Source organism: Coloeus monedula, assembly GCF_965178545.1.
Source record: "Coloeus monedula genome assembly, chromosome: 1".
Classification (NCBI taxonomy): Eukaryota; Metazoa; Chordata; class Aves; order Passeriformes; family Corvidae; genus Coloeus; species Coloeus monedula.
In genome coordinates this window covers 53,082,421-53,097,007 of record NC_138781.1, presented here as the reverse complement: position 1 = coordinate 53,097,007, position 14,587 = coordinate 53,082,421, and the positions used below count along the sequence as shown (strand labels likewise).

Genomic DNA, 14,587 nt, shown 5'->3' with positions numbered 1-14,587 from the left:
GTTAAACACATGAATAAACCAGCAAAAGAAAGAAATTACAATTACAGCAATGATGAGGTCAATCTTAGAGAGAAAATTATCTTGAGAACACCCGCTTAAGTGAAACTGTCACTTGTGACAACTGTGTACATTCACAGACACAGCAGGATGCAATCGATTAATGGCTCCTTTGGCTCAATGGGAGGCAGAGATGCAGCTGTCTCTGATTTTTTTAGCCTTCTTGCATGCCAGTGCTTTCCACCAGAGAGTGGTAAATGGGAATATTCTGACCATCCTGCAGTTTCAAGGTGACATCCTGAAGGCACCAGCTGACACAAACCAAAGGAGATTTTTAACTTGTAGCAATCACTTTTAACATGGTAAAGTCAGTGTAGAAACAGCTGGCACAGAGAAACAAATAATTCCACACATTCTTTGCTTTTAAAAATTCTCTCAAGTGTTTTAAAACTTGGTTTGTGAGCACCAGCTTCTGAAAGCTGTTCTCCCTAATATCATAGCACAGCCCAGATTTAAAGGTCTGGTATGCATGTTTCTATTTGTTGCAATTCAAACAAAAACCTGCCAGCTCTTCTTAAGACATTCCTCCCCCGACCCGCTGCCTTTTTTTCCTCTCCATCCTGCGGGTGCATTCCTTGCTCCACTCCTCTCCAGCCTTGGAGCCAGACGGTGTTGCTAAGGAATTATTCTGGCTTGAAAGAGTTTGAACACTGTGTGATCGCTCAATGTGACTGCTGAAACCCTGACAGGGTATGACAGTGGTTACTCAAAGAAGGAAAATTGCATTTGTTGGAGACTGAGGGGGAGTCTTTTCCTTCCTCTAAGCTCTGCTCCAAACCCACTTCTGAGAAACTGCTCATGCTGCTTTTCCAGCTGGAAAGGACTATTATTTTGGGGTACTAAAATAGGATTTTTTCAAAAGCTCCTGGCACTGGCTCAGCTCTGCTTTTGCTGGAGTCAGTGCTGAGTACATACAATTAGGTAATTAGGCTGCCGCACCTCTGTGCAATGTGTCTGCAGTAGGGCTCTGCTCCCACCTCCAGCCCAGGCCGAGCAAACGGGCTTGGACATAGAACTGCTCGTTCCCCACGGTGTGACCTGGGGGCTCAGCCCTTCCCTCGGTCACTTCGGGGCAAGCAAGAGTAATTTTGCAGCGCCTTGGCTGCCCTTGCCTCTGAGCACCCTCCCCATCCCTGTAGTGCCTGCCTCTGAGTGAATGCCACTTCCTCCTGGACCAAACGAGGTCATAGACTCCAAATTTTCTTTTTTACAGTTGTCTTCTCTTTTATAAATAAACTACTACAGACAGACTGCACACTCAGATGCATTTCAGTGGCTTTGGTGCCTCAACTACTCTTGCACAGAGCACTCAACTCCTGGTGTCATTTAACTGTCTGTATCTGTGTGAGTGCCACCCTGGTCTCCCCCAGAAAGGCAAATACACACCCTGCAGAATCCCACCAGGATGGCCTGCTCATCTGCTTCTTACTGCCAGCCATTTTACTGTTAGTTCCTCAGTGGGGTGCAAGGACACCAAGTCCTGCCTCAGCCCCATGTGAAGCTGTGCACAGGACCCTGCACATAGGTGGATTTGGTGGAGTCTGACAGATTCATCTGCCACACATCCCTTTACAGGAAGATGCCTTTTTTTCTTTTCCTTAAAAAAGTTTGCAGAGATGTACAGAGAGCTCACTTTAAAAGAAAACTCCAAGAGATGTTTATGCACTACTGTAGTTTGACATTTTGCAATCTTCAGTTAGTTAGCTTCACAGTAACTGTGAACAAGGAATAACACGGAACTGTCTGTGAGGAGGGGCTAAGGAGGAGTGAGGAGATCAGAGCTCAGGCACTAGGGAAGTGAGGTGTGCAAGAAATGTGACTGGGGGCCTCTGCGGTTATCCCTGGTCATTAGAGAGGAGGCCAGGCCTGGTACTGAGTTTCTCAAGTGCCGGCCTAGTGGCTTTTCTCACATCCTTTTACACCTTCCTTCCCATACTTACTCAGAAGAGAAATCCAGTAAGACATGCTCATCTAATTATGAATAGAAAACGTCGCCATGTGGCTGGTGGAAGCTGAGTAAAAGTTGTAGGTTTTGGTTTCTAAATAGAAAGTACCTAACAGGAGGTTTGCATCTAGTAAAACTTTTGAGTTCATGTAGTAATTCTTTGCTCAGTTCCAGAAACCAGTTTACTGTTGACAAAGGAGGTTTTCAGGCTTCAGTACTACAAAAATGTAAAGTCCCTTCTATATGATGTGGTATCAGAGCATCCTTCTACTATAATGTATCTGTTCTAGCACTTTTTTTTTAACCATAAGGACCACACTTCTTGGATAGCTTAAAACAACAAATCCTGTGCTTTTAGCTCGTCTCGCATGGCTCTGATATAATGTGTGATTCCCTTACTGCAATCCATACTATCAGACTAGAGTTAGGACTGGTGTTCAACAGCCTCTGCACCTCTGTGAGGAGGTGGGGTGGGAGGGGACAATACTTTACCTTGGCTCACAGTATTTGTGTATGTACTGAGCTACAGTTTGCAGAACACAACACAAGGGAATGGCTCATGTTGCTGCTTCTATTCACATTCAGAGAGATGAATTCAATGTATTTCTCAACTAACTTACATTTTTGTCCTAATGAAAATAATAACCTTTCACAAGACCTTCAGACAGGAGTTTCTGCTTGATTTGTGTGTATGACCTCAGCAACACAGATGACTAAAGCAAATATCCTGCTCTACTCTTTTCTCCTACCACTTCTTTCCCATTTCCCCTGGCACCTCCCCCAGTACACACCACTGACGGGACTGGTCCATCTCCGAGCTGATGTAGAGGTATCCCGCCGATTTTGTTCCAGAGACTGGTAACTTTATCTGCAAATGTAAAAGCACATTAAAAATTCAGCAAAGCATAGTGTGAAACAGACATTCGCTCCTTCTAGTAAAAGACATAGCACCTTTTTAACTTTTACACTATAGTTATTTTTTTACTGTATTTCAGAGTTGGACTAAGCTATTGTAACAGCTAACACGTGTGTGGCTACACAAGTATGTCTGCTCTGCCATGCATTAATCTCTCTGCCGAAGGAATGTACTGTGTTACAGCTGCAACCCCCAGGGGAAACCACTCGCTCTCTGAAATATTTATGAGCAAACACCTTTCCTTACCAGAATGCATAGTCATCCAGAGGTGACCTGCACTGTCAGAGCTTCCCAAAACCATAACAAGCCTGTAGGTTGAGATCCTCTGTATATCAGTCCCTTAACACACACTGAAGTGATGAGATGTTCAATGATTTTTTTTTTCAGTGTCACAAATTCTATCACTCATCTGTTTAACAAAGCTGGAGCTGCAGCTCTGACCACGGCAAATTGCACTGGGTCTAATGCTGGAATAAAAGAAATGTTTCAGGTGTAGCATTTGCTGGTGGTGATGCAATCACACAGAGAAAATGCCAGGTGTTCGCCAAAAGACCCAGGAAGTGGGAATGTTGTGGAGTCAGTAAATCAACCTGTGGCATAAAGATGATTAACCAGTTTATTTCATGAGAACATGAATACTTAGGAGCATGAAAAAGTAGAGAAGAAAGTTGGTGATTTGTGTCTTGAGTGAGGTCAGTAGAAGGCAGGGTTTGACTTCACCCTGAGTCACCCAAGTGACCAGCATTCTTAAACAGTGACATAGGAAAACACCCGTGGGAAAGGTTATCTTCTTTTCAGTCAGTATATGAGATTGTGGGGGGGTTTGCACAATTTTTTTCCTTAGATATGTTTCCTGCTGCAATCTATAAAACATGGGAAAAGTTTTGGTCCAGGGTATCATGTAAGTGCAAGCCTGGCTGAAGTGAAATGGAAAGTAATTTTATGTGAGTTGGTTAAAGGTTGGGGTTTTCTTTATCTTACCCTGATAGCCACTCTCCTTTATTGTACCATCTGATCCATTCCTTAATGCCCTTGCTTGGTCCCTGGCACTCGTAACTACTCACCAGTAAAAACAAAATTATTCGAATGTGATGAGTTACCATAGTGAAGGTCCTGGAGAGGTTGCTAGGGACACTTTGTGTCACTAGCAAAACAAGGGAAGGACTGCCAGTCCTGGATTAAGGGGTAAAAACACTGATGGAAAGTACTCTTGAGGCATCAATGCCGAGCAGAAGTGGACTTGTGTTTGCAAGGTTTGCCTGGGCCCAGCCCTCGGCTGATACAAGGCAGCCTTGTGCAATACTTCAGCACCCAGCACAGCATTCTCCAGTCACTGCGTAACCTTCATTCTCAGTCTCAGGCTGGGCAGCTGTTCTCCATGACACAAACTTACAGGTGCTCTTAAAAACCACACCATTTATGCTGTACCATAGCATAGCCTGTAAGAGGCTGTAAAACTGCTCTGAACAAAGCTCTAAAAACTAGCACAGGACGTATCTGGGCAGTAACGGAAGGTAGGTGCTATTTTAAAGCTGGATCTGATACGTCTCTGAAAATGATTTTGTGGCTTACAGTGTGAGGAGGGGGCTGACTGGCTTGAGAGGTCCCTTGGCATTCTGGGATGAGCCCATAGAGCACAACACGAAGATGCTGCTCTTGCTGTTTCTAGGCTAGTAGATTTATGCTCTGGAAATCCATTCCTCTTCCAGATCAACTGGTATCCCATCCTACTTCCTTCCAGTGCCCCCAGGTGACTCATGACCTGCTGAAAATCCCCTGGCTGATCTCTCATCACCTGACATCTCAGGAAGCCACCCTGTGACACCAGTTGCCCAGCGTTACCCGTGCTCTTTCTGTGTCCACGCGATTGCTCCCATCTGTCAGGCGGATGTTGTGAACCTTAAGAGGGGGGGCACCCAGGGCTTCCAGGGCATCAGGATTGCTGTTCAGTTGCTCCAAAGCTTGCTGGTAATACTGGGTCCTGGCAAAACTTTCTAAGTGAGAGAAACAGGGTAATGAGGAGACTGTTTGCTTAAAATCAAACCGTAAGTTTAAAAAAAAAAAAGAAAAATACATTTTCTCCAGACTACCACACCCTCCCTGAAATACAGTCCAAAACTATTAATTAGGAGAAATTTGGCTGAAGGAGGAAATACACCCTTACATCAGAGAAGCAAATGTTATTCAGCTCATTTAAGTGAAGAAGGCTCTGAACATAGCCTGTTCCATTCTGATACACAATTCAGCTTATGGCTGTGTCTCCCCACTTTTCATGCATTTGTAGGTTATCTAAAAGGAAGAAAAAATAGGAAAAAAAGGCACAAGGATGAATATCTGAAATGTTCTGATAGTAATTCAATTTTTACTTTTTTTCTCTTGGAGGTACATAAAATACTTTAATAATGGAGAATATCTTGCACACATTGAGGTAGGAACAGCTGCTGCTGTGGAACTCTTGCTGTGGCCTTGGTACAGCTTTCCAAGAGGCAGGCATGAAGCTACAACTCTCCTGACAGACACCTTAGAAGGGAGGCACAAAGCAGCATCACTCACGTTACTGGTCAAGCAGCCACAACAGCACCATAGATGGATGCTGCGGTGTTGGCACATGGAGGACACTTGTGGCAAACTGCTCTTTATCAATGTCTGGTTGCTTGGTATGGCTGTGAAACACTGTACTGTGATTGCCAATGGACAGGGCAGAGCTGAGGAGCTGGAGACTTCCTGACCCTCCGAATGGAGACAGAGATTTGCTTATGAACAGTTTTGAGGCTGTCTTGCTGGGGTTTCTAGATCAGTGTAACTTCACTCTTTTGACATCAAGAAGGGCAGAGTTAAGATGAGTGTGCAGTTGTGTAAATCCTACTCTGGGAACTTTGCCCTCACCTTTCAAAAGGTTTAAAACAAGGTGTAATGTTTTTTTCTTGGTCTCTTGCCTGTCAGTATAATCTTGGAGCAAGAGGTAAAAGGATGCTGCCCCTTCTCCCTAATTAGAGGCATCCCCTGTGAGCAGACAGCATCCAGTTGGCATAGAAACACCTTTGCTAGGCTGTGACCTATACTGGTCCTCCTGTGTCCCCCTAGCACATCCTAAGGACCTCCAGCCAAAGGGGTTGCAGCATGCCAGCCCTTTAGTACCTATAACTCATGGCTAACAGCCACTCAGACCAGGTTAAAAGTACGTTGTGTTTATCCTGCAGGTTGGAGGAGAAATGGATTCTAATTTCCTGGTCTTCCTTCTCAGCTGTTCCTTGTTAGCATCTCATGCATTAAACATTACATGCCCAACTAATCCATTTGTCCACACATCTTTTTGTAGGAGATCTGAAAGCCTGCTGGAGTTGGCTGAGCAGACTGCTTCCATGAGAAGGGTGTGGAGGTGATGAGAGTAAGTAGAAATAGGATTACCTGAGTATTTGTACAAGCTTGCACAGAGACCACGTGCATGCAAACTTCACTTCAGCCTGAAGGAAGGGGAGGGAAGCAATCCTCTCCCACTGTTCCCACCACTATGGAAGCCACTCGCTCCTCGCAAGTCCAAGTATGGGCCAGTTCTGTGCACTGGGCAGTAGGAACTGTGATAGCCCCAGGCATGAGCCAAGGGAGGAAAGTTCTCAGCGTGGCTCCTTTGTCTGTTTAGAGGATAGCGAAGGACACACTTGGCTGCAGAAAGTGTTCTTTTAGCAGCCTAGCTGCCTTGCCACCAAGTTGCTCAGTGGCCACTGAAATTGCAAGAGAGCCAGAAGGAGCCATTGCAATGTGCCACTTGACTGCACAGCCAAGGGATGCAGGGAACCAGCCCTCAGGCTTGCTGTGTAGCACAGGGGATGCCTACCTCATGTGATTTCTGGATCACAGTGCTGAAGTTGAAAATTAAAAAATGCTGATGTTCTTGTTAAAGCCCGATTCAATATTTTAAAGCGTAAGGATCATATTTCTGTCATGTACTCCAGAGCCTGGGGGCATGAGCTGCCTAAAATTAAAGTCTGCTTTCCAGCCTTGTCTGATTTGTTATTAATATGTGTAAAATGAAGGGGAGGTTTCAGAGCTTATCTGAGGGCTTGAGAAACAGGCTTGGCTACACTTTTTTCTGGCAGCATCCTCTGGTACCAGGATAGGTGAAAAGCAATAGCATTTGATAGCACCAACAAGAGAAAGGCACAGGGCCAAGATGCCTGTGGCACCCCCTGAGAGAGAGGCAAAGCCTATTTCTGCTCTGATGCTAAATATCTAAAAGCAGTTTTAGAAAAAATAAACATCTATAATTTGGACTAATAATGTGGATTCTTGGCCAAAGACACATAGCAACTAGAGACAACATCACCTGTCTAGCTTTTCTCTTTGTCCTGGTCTTCTGACTGCTGACTGCTCTTATCTGTACTTCATTCAGGAGAAACTCATGATTTCTTAGCACTTCACAGGTGTGCTGTTTAAGGGCCAGCACCACACAGAGATTTACAGATAAAACTGCTAGACTTTAACACCTTCTCACAGATGGTCCTATTTTACTGCCCAGTTACAAAATCTCAGTTAAGAAATGAAACCTGCATTACTGCAGGTGAAGCTTTCACTTCACCATCACCCTCAGGAAACCTCCAAAAACCAGACTTTCTTCTGACCACAACAGACTGCTCCCTATGCAATATCTGCCTCTGGAAATGCATGCAGCAGCACTTGGGAGAGCAAAAGCCCTGGGGATGAAAAAAGTAGAGCCCACAGATGCAGAACCCAGAGGCTCAGCCACACTCCCCTTAACTTCATCTGCTTTTCACAACTCACATGCTGCTATTTTCCCCCACTACACAAAAGCCAGTGAAAGGGGCAGAGGAGAAATAAGGTTGCTAACAACACCAAGACTTACTTTGCATAAGATTATACATCACGATGCATCCCCCGCCACTGAACAGCCCCATGAAAACAGCCATTTGCTGCAATTTTCTTAGAGAAGCTGGCATTTTTCCTCCCTGAAAAGAAAAAGAGAGAAGACATTTGTTGTAAAAGAGGGTTACAAAGGGTTACTTCCCCCTTTCCAACCAGGCCTGAATGAAAGCCCAGTGCACAGGCATCGAGCTCTTGCTTGCTGGGGCCCCACCGTGCGCCCAGAAGGAAGAGTGGTGAGAACAGAGCAAACTGGGAACCCAGCTGGGTTGAATGTGTTTATTCAACTTCTTTTAGTGATGCCACCACTTCGCTAATTGCCGAGAAGAAAATGACCTCCCCGTTCTGGCCGGGGGCCAGTGCTGTGGCATTGTGGTGGGGGTCCCGGTGCCCGTGTGTTTGCTCGCACACTGCAAGCATTCAGCTCTGGGAGCTGCATTTCTCTCTCGAGTAAACTCCTCTAAAGTAAACACACTCGTGGCAGGGATGGATCTGGCCTCGAGTGGTAAGGGACAGAGCCAAGCCAGCACTGTGCCAGCAAAGATAATGGAGCCAGGGTGTGTGTATTCTGTTGTGTCAATTTTTTTCCCAGGCTGTAGATAAACAGGAAGTCTCTTGCAAGCTGTTTTTCTTCCTTCCTGTACCCCCCCTCCCCCACCCCCAGGCCAAACTTCCCCTTTTAATAAGTCACAATTTTGACATTTGAATGCATGACCCAGCAGAATAAGAAACAGTTCTATAATTTGGGTAAGAGGGGGACTGAAGAGCCTGAGCTAACGATCCTGCCCACAGCAGGTTAGTAGGAGTCAAGCTGAGTTGTCAGTGGGGGCGTAGCACTTTGCTTCAGGCTGTGGCAGGATGGGACTTGAACGAGCATCTGAGTATTGGCTTATGCTCTTGATTCTCTTGGAGCTGGGATGGGAGGGGGGAATGGTCTTGACAGCAATTTTTTAAAACTAGCAAAAAGCTGTTCTTTTTCAATGGGCACATAGGCATATGAATAACTGGGGGAGCTGTATGGGATTATAATCCCAAAGGCTTCACACGCCAGTACTTGTCATATTGACACCATGATGATTTTTTGCCTTTTCTTTTATACCCCCGTTACACCTTTTTACAACTTCTGTATTCTTAGTGCTTTTTGCCTACATTCTTAACCTTGTTTGTTCAGCTAAGAAACTAAACATTTTAGAAGCTTCGTAGGTAGGAGTTAGTGTGCCCCAGACCCCAAGGTCCTCTCCAGAACACATTTTGTAAACTAAGATAGAACCATCCAGGGGATGGAGGGGCTCATTCAAGCCTCTAATTGGGGAATTTTTGATAGATATGCTAATTAGTAAAACCTAATTAGTAAGACTATAGACTGTTATACCAGATCTTTTGGGGGTGTGCATTGTCGTGTGCCTTTCGGTGCGTTCGACCTGGACGTAGTGCACCTAAAAATCCTTAAAATAAATACCAAGGTAAAATCCCTTTTTCCCTTCTAACCATGTTTGACTCTTGATTTTAAGACCAGGAAAAGGCATCAATATGTTGGTGTGGCATAAGTGGTATACTCAATGAGAGCTGATTAATAAACCAAGGCCCAAACCAGTTACAGAAATGTGACCTGGGCAAGGCTGTTTGAGTCCTGCTGTGGAAACCACCTCTAGCATCCCTCAGGTATGTGTTAGTCAGGTATTGTTCAGCTGACAACCACAGTTCAGTGAGGGTGGAGAGACAAGTGTCAGGACTTCTTCACATCATGGCCAAGTCAGCGTGACATGGGCAGCCTCCCTCTGCTCACCACTCTGCTGACATGCCCTTACACTGATACTTGCATGCTCTAAACTGAAGGGAACTCAGACTCCCCAGGAAAGTGGTCACAGCACCACGCCTGTCTGAGTTCAAGAAGAGTCTGGACAATGCTCTTGGGCATCTGGAGTAATTCTTGGGGTGTTCTGTGCAGGGATAGGAATTGGACTCTGTGCTCCTTGTGGGTCCCTTTCAACTCAGCATATTTTATGATTCTACAAAACTGTGAATGCAATTTGGGTACAAATTTCATCTCCTGCCCTGTTGGCACTAGCACTCAGTTGTAATGTGTGCTATTCCTAGGTTGAATGCTTTTCCTGCTAACTAGTTTCCTTGATTTTTAAGAACCTTTAGTATTTATATTTAAATTACTTCAGATTTGTGGATTGCTAGTAGTGATAGCCACCCAGAGAGGCATATGGATGTTATGCCTATTTTATGCCCCAAAATGCCTAAACTGTGCCATTAGTATAGTCAGCTATCAACTCTCTCTCTCCTGATCTGTTTCTCTCATGAGTTTTTTCTTCTTCACTTACCCTGGAGAACTTGAATGGCATGAAAAGTTACAGCAGAGGAAATGTGCAAGTGTGGTTTTACAGAGAAACAGTGGTAGTCATTTCACAAGGACAGTGAGAACTTTCTGCTCGCCTGTTTGTGTTTGCAACTTTCCTTAAATCCCCACAAAATCTGATTAATAACCAAGTTTATTATAAGATTCATCTGGCCAGGAGGAGGCTTTGACACCAACACCCCATAATAGGGATGGGGAAAAAAAATCCATGGTAAATCTGGAGAGAGGATCAGGTATAACAGTTTGTGACCTGTGGCATTTGTTTTTGCCCCTTTCAAAGTTGTGGCCAGGCAAAATTTGCTTTCTGTGATTAAATGCAAATGGCTGGGGGTGGGGGGTGCTGCTGGAATTTTGCTGAGTAAAGGTGGGAAGACAAGGAGCTCTTGCACCAGTGAGAAGGTTTTGACTGAGGCTCAGGGACTTGCCTAAACAGCGGAAATTAGAGGCTCTGCAACTTGCTGTCAGTGGGTTTGAGGTTTGTTAGGTCTCACAGTCTGCTCACACCCAAACCAGGGAGATAAATGGAAAGTAAGAAAATCTGATTGCTGATCAGTCACATGCTCACAAACACTCTCATCACCACCTCCGCTCCAGTGCTGCAGTGTAGAGACGGTGCCATCTGGCAAGGGAGCTTGGCAGCTGAGCAGTGGTGATCCCATTAAGCACTGCTGCCCCGCGCAGCACGCCTGGCTGCTCGTGCTGTGCTGCCCCTGCCCACAGCTCTCTTCTGTTGCTGCTCCTGCTGAGGCAGAGATGTGGAGAGCTGAGGTGCACCCAAGTTGTGCACCAAGGCCCTCGTTACGGTAACAGGTAGAATGTCTCCATTGCTCATTTTCAGGCACAGTTGGAAGCCCATGGGCTGGACCACCCCATCCCTGTCTAGCCCTTGATGCTCTGGTCCCACTTGTTTCTCAGCTGTTTTCCCAAGCCAGACCTATGACAGCACACTGCAGGAAAAGGTTCAGAACTACACATTTTAACAAGCCTTTCATGACTGCAAACTTTCTCATCGTTCCCACAATTCCCTGCCAGCCTCCAAAACCAAGGACAGAAGTGTCCTTGGAGCCCAGAGCATTCCTCACAGGGGGGCTGCTGCTTCCCTTCCCTGCCATCCTGGTCCCTTGTGAAACGGATGCCTGAATATTGCAGCCTTGAGCATCTTCTGGCACATGGCTGCTGCTGACTTCTGAATGGTGACAGCTTGTGGAAGACCAAAATGTAGTAAGGATCTGTCGTCTGCAAGGACTTGTCAGTAGGATTTCTGTCCTATGGCCAACTGTGTTTGCTGCTCCATCGGCTGCTCTGCTGAAGTGCTGTGGGAGTGGCTCACTAAGGAAGGGAAGCAGAGGTGTGTCTCCTGTCCTGAGCCTCTCTGAACATGACTTACAAGTTGCAAACTGTAGAGGCTCTCACAGGGAAGGACCAAACCCCCTCCACTTCATTTGCCACAAGCGAGGAGCTGTAAGTATTAGAATTTTATAGATACAACAGGCAATCGCCTCCTAAGGAGGAAGTACATGCTGCTATCAGTGGTGATCTCCCCTGAGAACCTGTTATATCACTAAAAGAGTATGCAAGTCAATTGGTGGAAAAACAGACTTTTTCACAGCCGGTAATTTAAAAAGCACAGTTTCCAAGCTACGCTGTTCTGCAAAGATACCTTTTCCTCCATGTTATTTGTAGTGGTAAGAAAGACTAAGTGGAGACTAGCATGCACAAAACTACTGAACCTACAGTTACCAAAAGAAGAGACCTTAAATTGTTATAAGCAGTGTTCTCAAAAAATAACTATTAAAGGGCAGAACACTAACAGTAATAATAATAGTGACATTCTCTTTGTGCCTTGAAAATAGCAAAATATGGAGGAGAAGGCTTGACTTTGAAGCTAAGTGGGACTCAGGCTGTTAATGAGATTTAACAAACTCCCAGGGTCACATGTGAAATGGTGGGTTACTGCAACAGTAAAGGCTGTTTTTAATTAGACTTTGTTTTCTCCACAGAGGATCTTCTAAAAATAGGCTGGCTTAAGAGAGTCTCCCTTATTTTGGCAAATTTGGGTTATCTGTTTGGTCTCCGAAATTTGTGTGGCAGAGGTTGGTCTCGGGCACTTCCAATAAAGGCAGGTAGTGGAGAAGAAGGGAATTTTCACCAAGCACAAACATTAATTTTATTTTCTCTGGAATTGAGCAATGGAGCTGTGGCTGCAGGTTCTATGGGGAAGGCATTTCCTCCTCCTTCTCCTTGTCCTTCTCCTCCCCCTGGTGCTACCAAATTCCTCCAGCATCTCCAGCCTCTGGGTGCTACCACAGACCAAACAGCAAACAATAATATTGCTCTGAAACAAGAGAGAAGCAACTTGATCCATGCAAACTCAGTGATCACTGCTGCCTATCTCGATCTGGGCCACTGCCTACCCACGTGGCCAGGACAATATAGTGCCAGGCCACCAATGCGAGCAGCTGGGAGCCTTTAAACCACCTTGAACCACTGAAGTCCTGAGCTGTTGGAATGACACACTAAATAGGTGCAGCAAAAGACTACTATTAAATTAAATTAAAATTTATCAGTAGACCTGAACACAGACCTGAGCACCTAACTTCAAGGCTGGAATTGTTGCTGACCCTTCTGCAGTGGAACTCTCCCTTGGGCTGGTTGGTTTTTAGCTGGCCCTAGGCACAGCTTTTCAGCAAACCACCCAGGAAGTCACAGGAGGTGAGGGGAATGCCAGGCAAACCACACACGAGCACACGCTTGTATTTCACATTCTTGCTTTCTTGCCCATCCATTGATCTTCTAAGATCTATAAGGCAGGCATCTGGCTGTAAGCCAATTTCTATACTAATAACATGCTAAGACAACATTTTAGAGACATCTTTTTGACACTCACTGTCTACAACATACCTTCATCATTAGTACTCTCACCAAAAACCGGACAGTACAGCAGAAGTATTCTGACAGGATTTCAGCATATTATTTTCCCCCCTTTTTAAATTGAAATAGCCTCAACATATTATTTACCTCATATATGAGAGCTAGCAGCACAAATTTTGCCCCCTGCCAGCATGTTCAGAAATATCAAAAACTTTGCATGTATAGAGTGCCTTCGCCAAGACCTCAGAAACTTGTAGTAAAGTTTGCTTAATTCACAGTCAACCCAAAAGTAGGATTAATACATTTTTTTCTTTTTTTTCCCCCTCAGTTGCTCTTCAGATGCACTGAAAACACATATTTTGGCATTTTAGGAGGTAAAACACCTTTTTAGACAGCCTTGAAATAGTCCCTTCCAGGATCTCCTTGTGGATCAGTTCCTAGATATGTGTAGCTGGCCCTGGTGAGAATGCTTTAAGGGGCCCACTCTAATATGAGAAAGACTACTGGCAAGAAAGCCAAGAAACAGTGTTGAGCTTATTTTCTGCCTTTGCTACTAGCTAATTGACATGGAAAGGGAAAGTAGTCAATAAAGTGATTAAGGACTTGTCCTGGTTTGAGACAAAATTTGGAGGAATGTCCGAAATGAATGTCCTTTAATAGAAGGCAGGTTACAGCCACCCCTGCCCCACCAGGTTCGGAAAGAATTTTCCTCGGAGGAAAGTGAGAAAATATACTATTTATTTAACAAGTAAAGTGCATGCAGGCACGGGGAAAAAAAGAATAATGCTAAATAATGAAACTTCTCGCTGTGGAGAGAAGGAGAGATTTCAGAGTCCGTTGTGGGAGGGGCTCTCCTCTCCGGAGCTGGGGTTCGGCATGGGCCCTTCCAGGCCGGTGTGTAGGGTCTCCCGATGATGTTCTGGTGTTGCTGAACAATCCAGAAGAGAAGAAGAAGCCGAAGTCCCAGGGCTCTGTACTTCAGCTAATGAACAAGAAACTAGCTAAAAAAACCAAAAGGAATGTAATTCTCTTCCCTGCTGCAGAAGTGGAGCAGCTGGGCAGGAGAAGTCAGGGAGCTTATCTGTGTTTTGAACACAGCGCCGAAAGAATTCCACCAGCTCTCCCCCCTCTCCCTTAAAGACACAGAAAGGCACAGGATTCATGTCTGGCATAGAGCAGGCGAAAGGGAATACAGCATCATAAAGTCACCCCAAGACAGGACTCTAAACAACCACCTCACTCTTGTATTACTTCTCCTGCGGTACACGCTACAAAGCAGTTGGCCTTCTCAGTTAGCACAAAACTTGCACGGTGCCTTCAGATATCTTAGTTTCATTTCATTTTTCTCCTCTCTTGGGCACTCTTATTTTCATGTTTCTATTCTATTTACAGAACAGAATTTCTGTTCTGCTGTCACAGACAACTTCCCTTTGTGCTCTTAAGCTGCACCGTCTCATCCGGTGGGCTCACCTGCACTGCATTTCGCTTCCTCCTGCACACCCACCTTCACCCCTCTATGTGCCTTCTTCCCACCCACCACTGTGGTGCTGAGCAG

At 45.2% G+C, this 14,587-nt stretch overlaps 1 protein-coding gene across 2 annotated transcripts in view; it reads right to left on the bottom strand.

The window, feature by feature from the left end:
- Positions 1 to 14,587, bottom strand: part of COA1 (cytochrome c oxidase assembly factor 1) — a 53,234-nt gene continuing 38,647 nt past the window's right edge. For both annotated transcript variants that reach the window (XM_082287915.1, XM_082287916.1), the window contains 4 exons: positions 7,780 to 7,882; positions 4,761 to 4,912; positions 2,794 to 2,870; positions 1 to 308 (listed from right to left, as the gene is read on the bottom strand). In XM_082287915.1, coding sequence (XP_082144041.1) covers positions 212 to 308; positions 2,794 to 2,870; positions 4,761 to 4,912; positions 7,780 to 7,873 — 420 coding nt within the window. In that variant the 5' untranslated portion in view covers positions 7,874 to 7,882 and the 3' untranslated portion in view covers positions 1 to 211. The remainder of the gene's footprint in view (positions 309 to 2,793; positions 2,871 to 4,760; positions 4,913 to 7,779; positions 7,883 to 14,587) is intronic.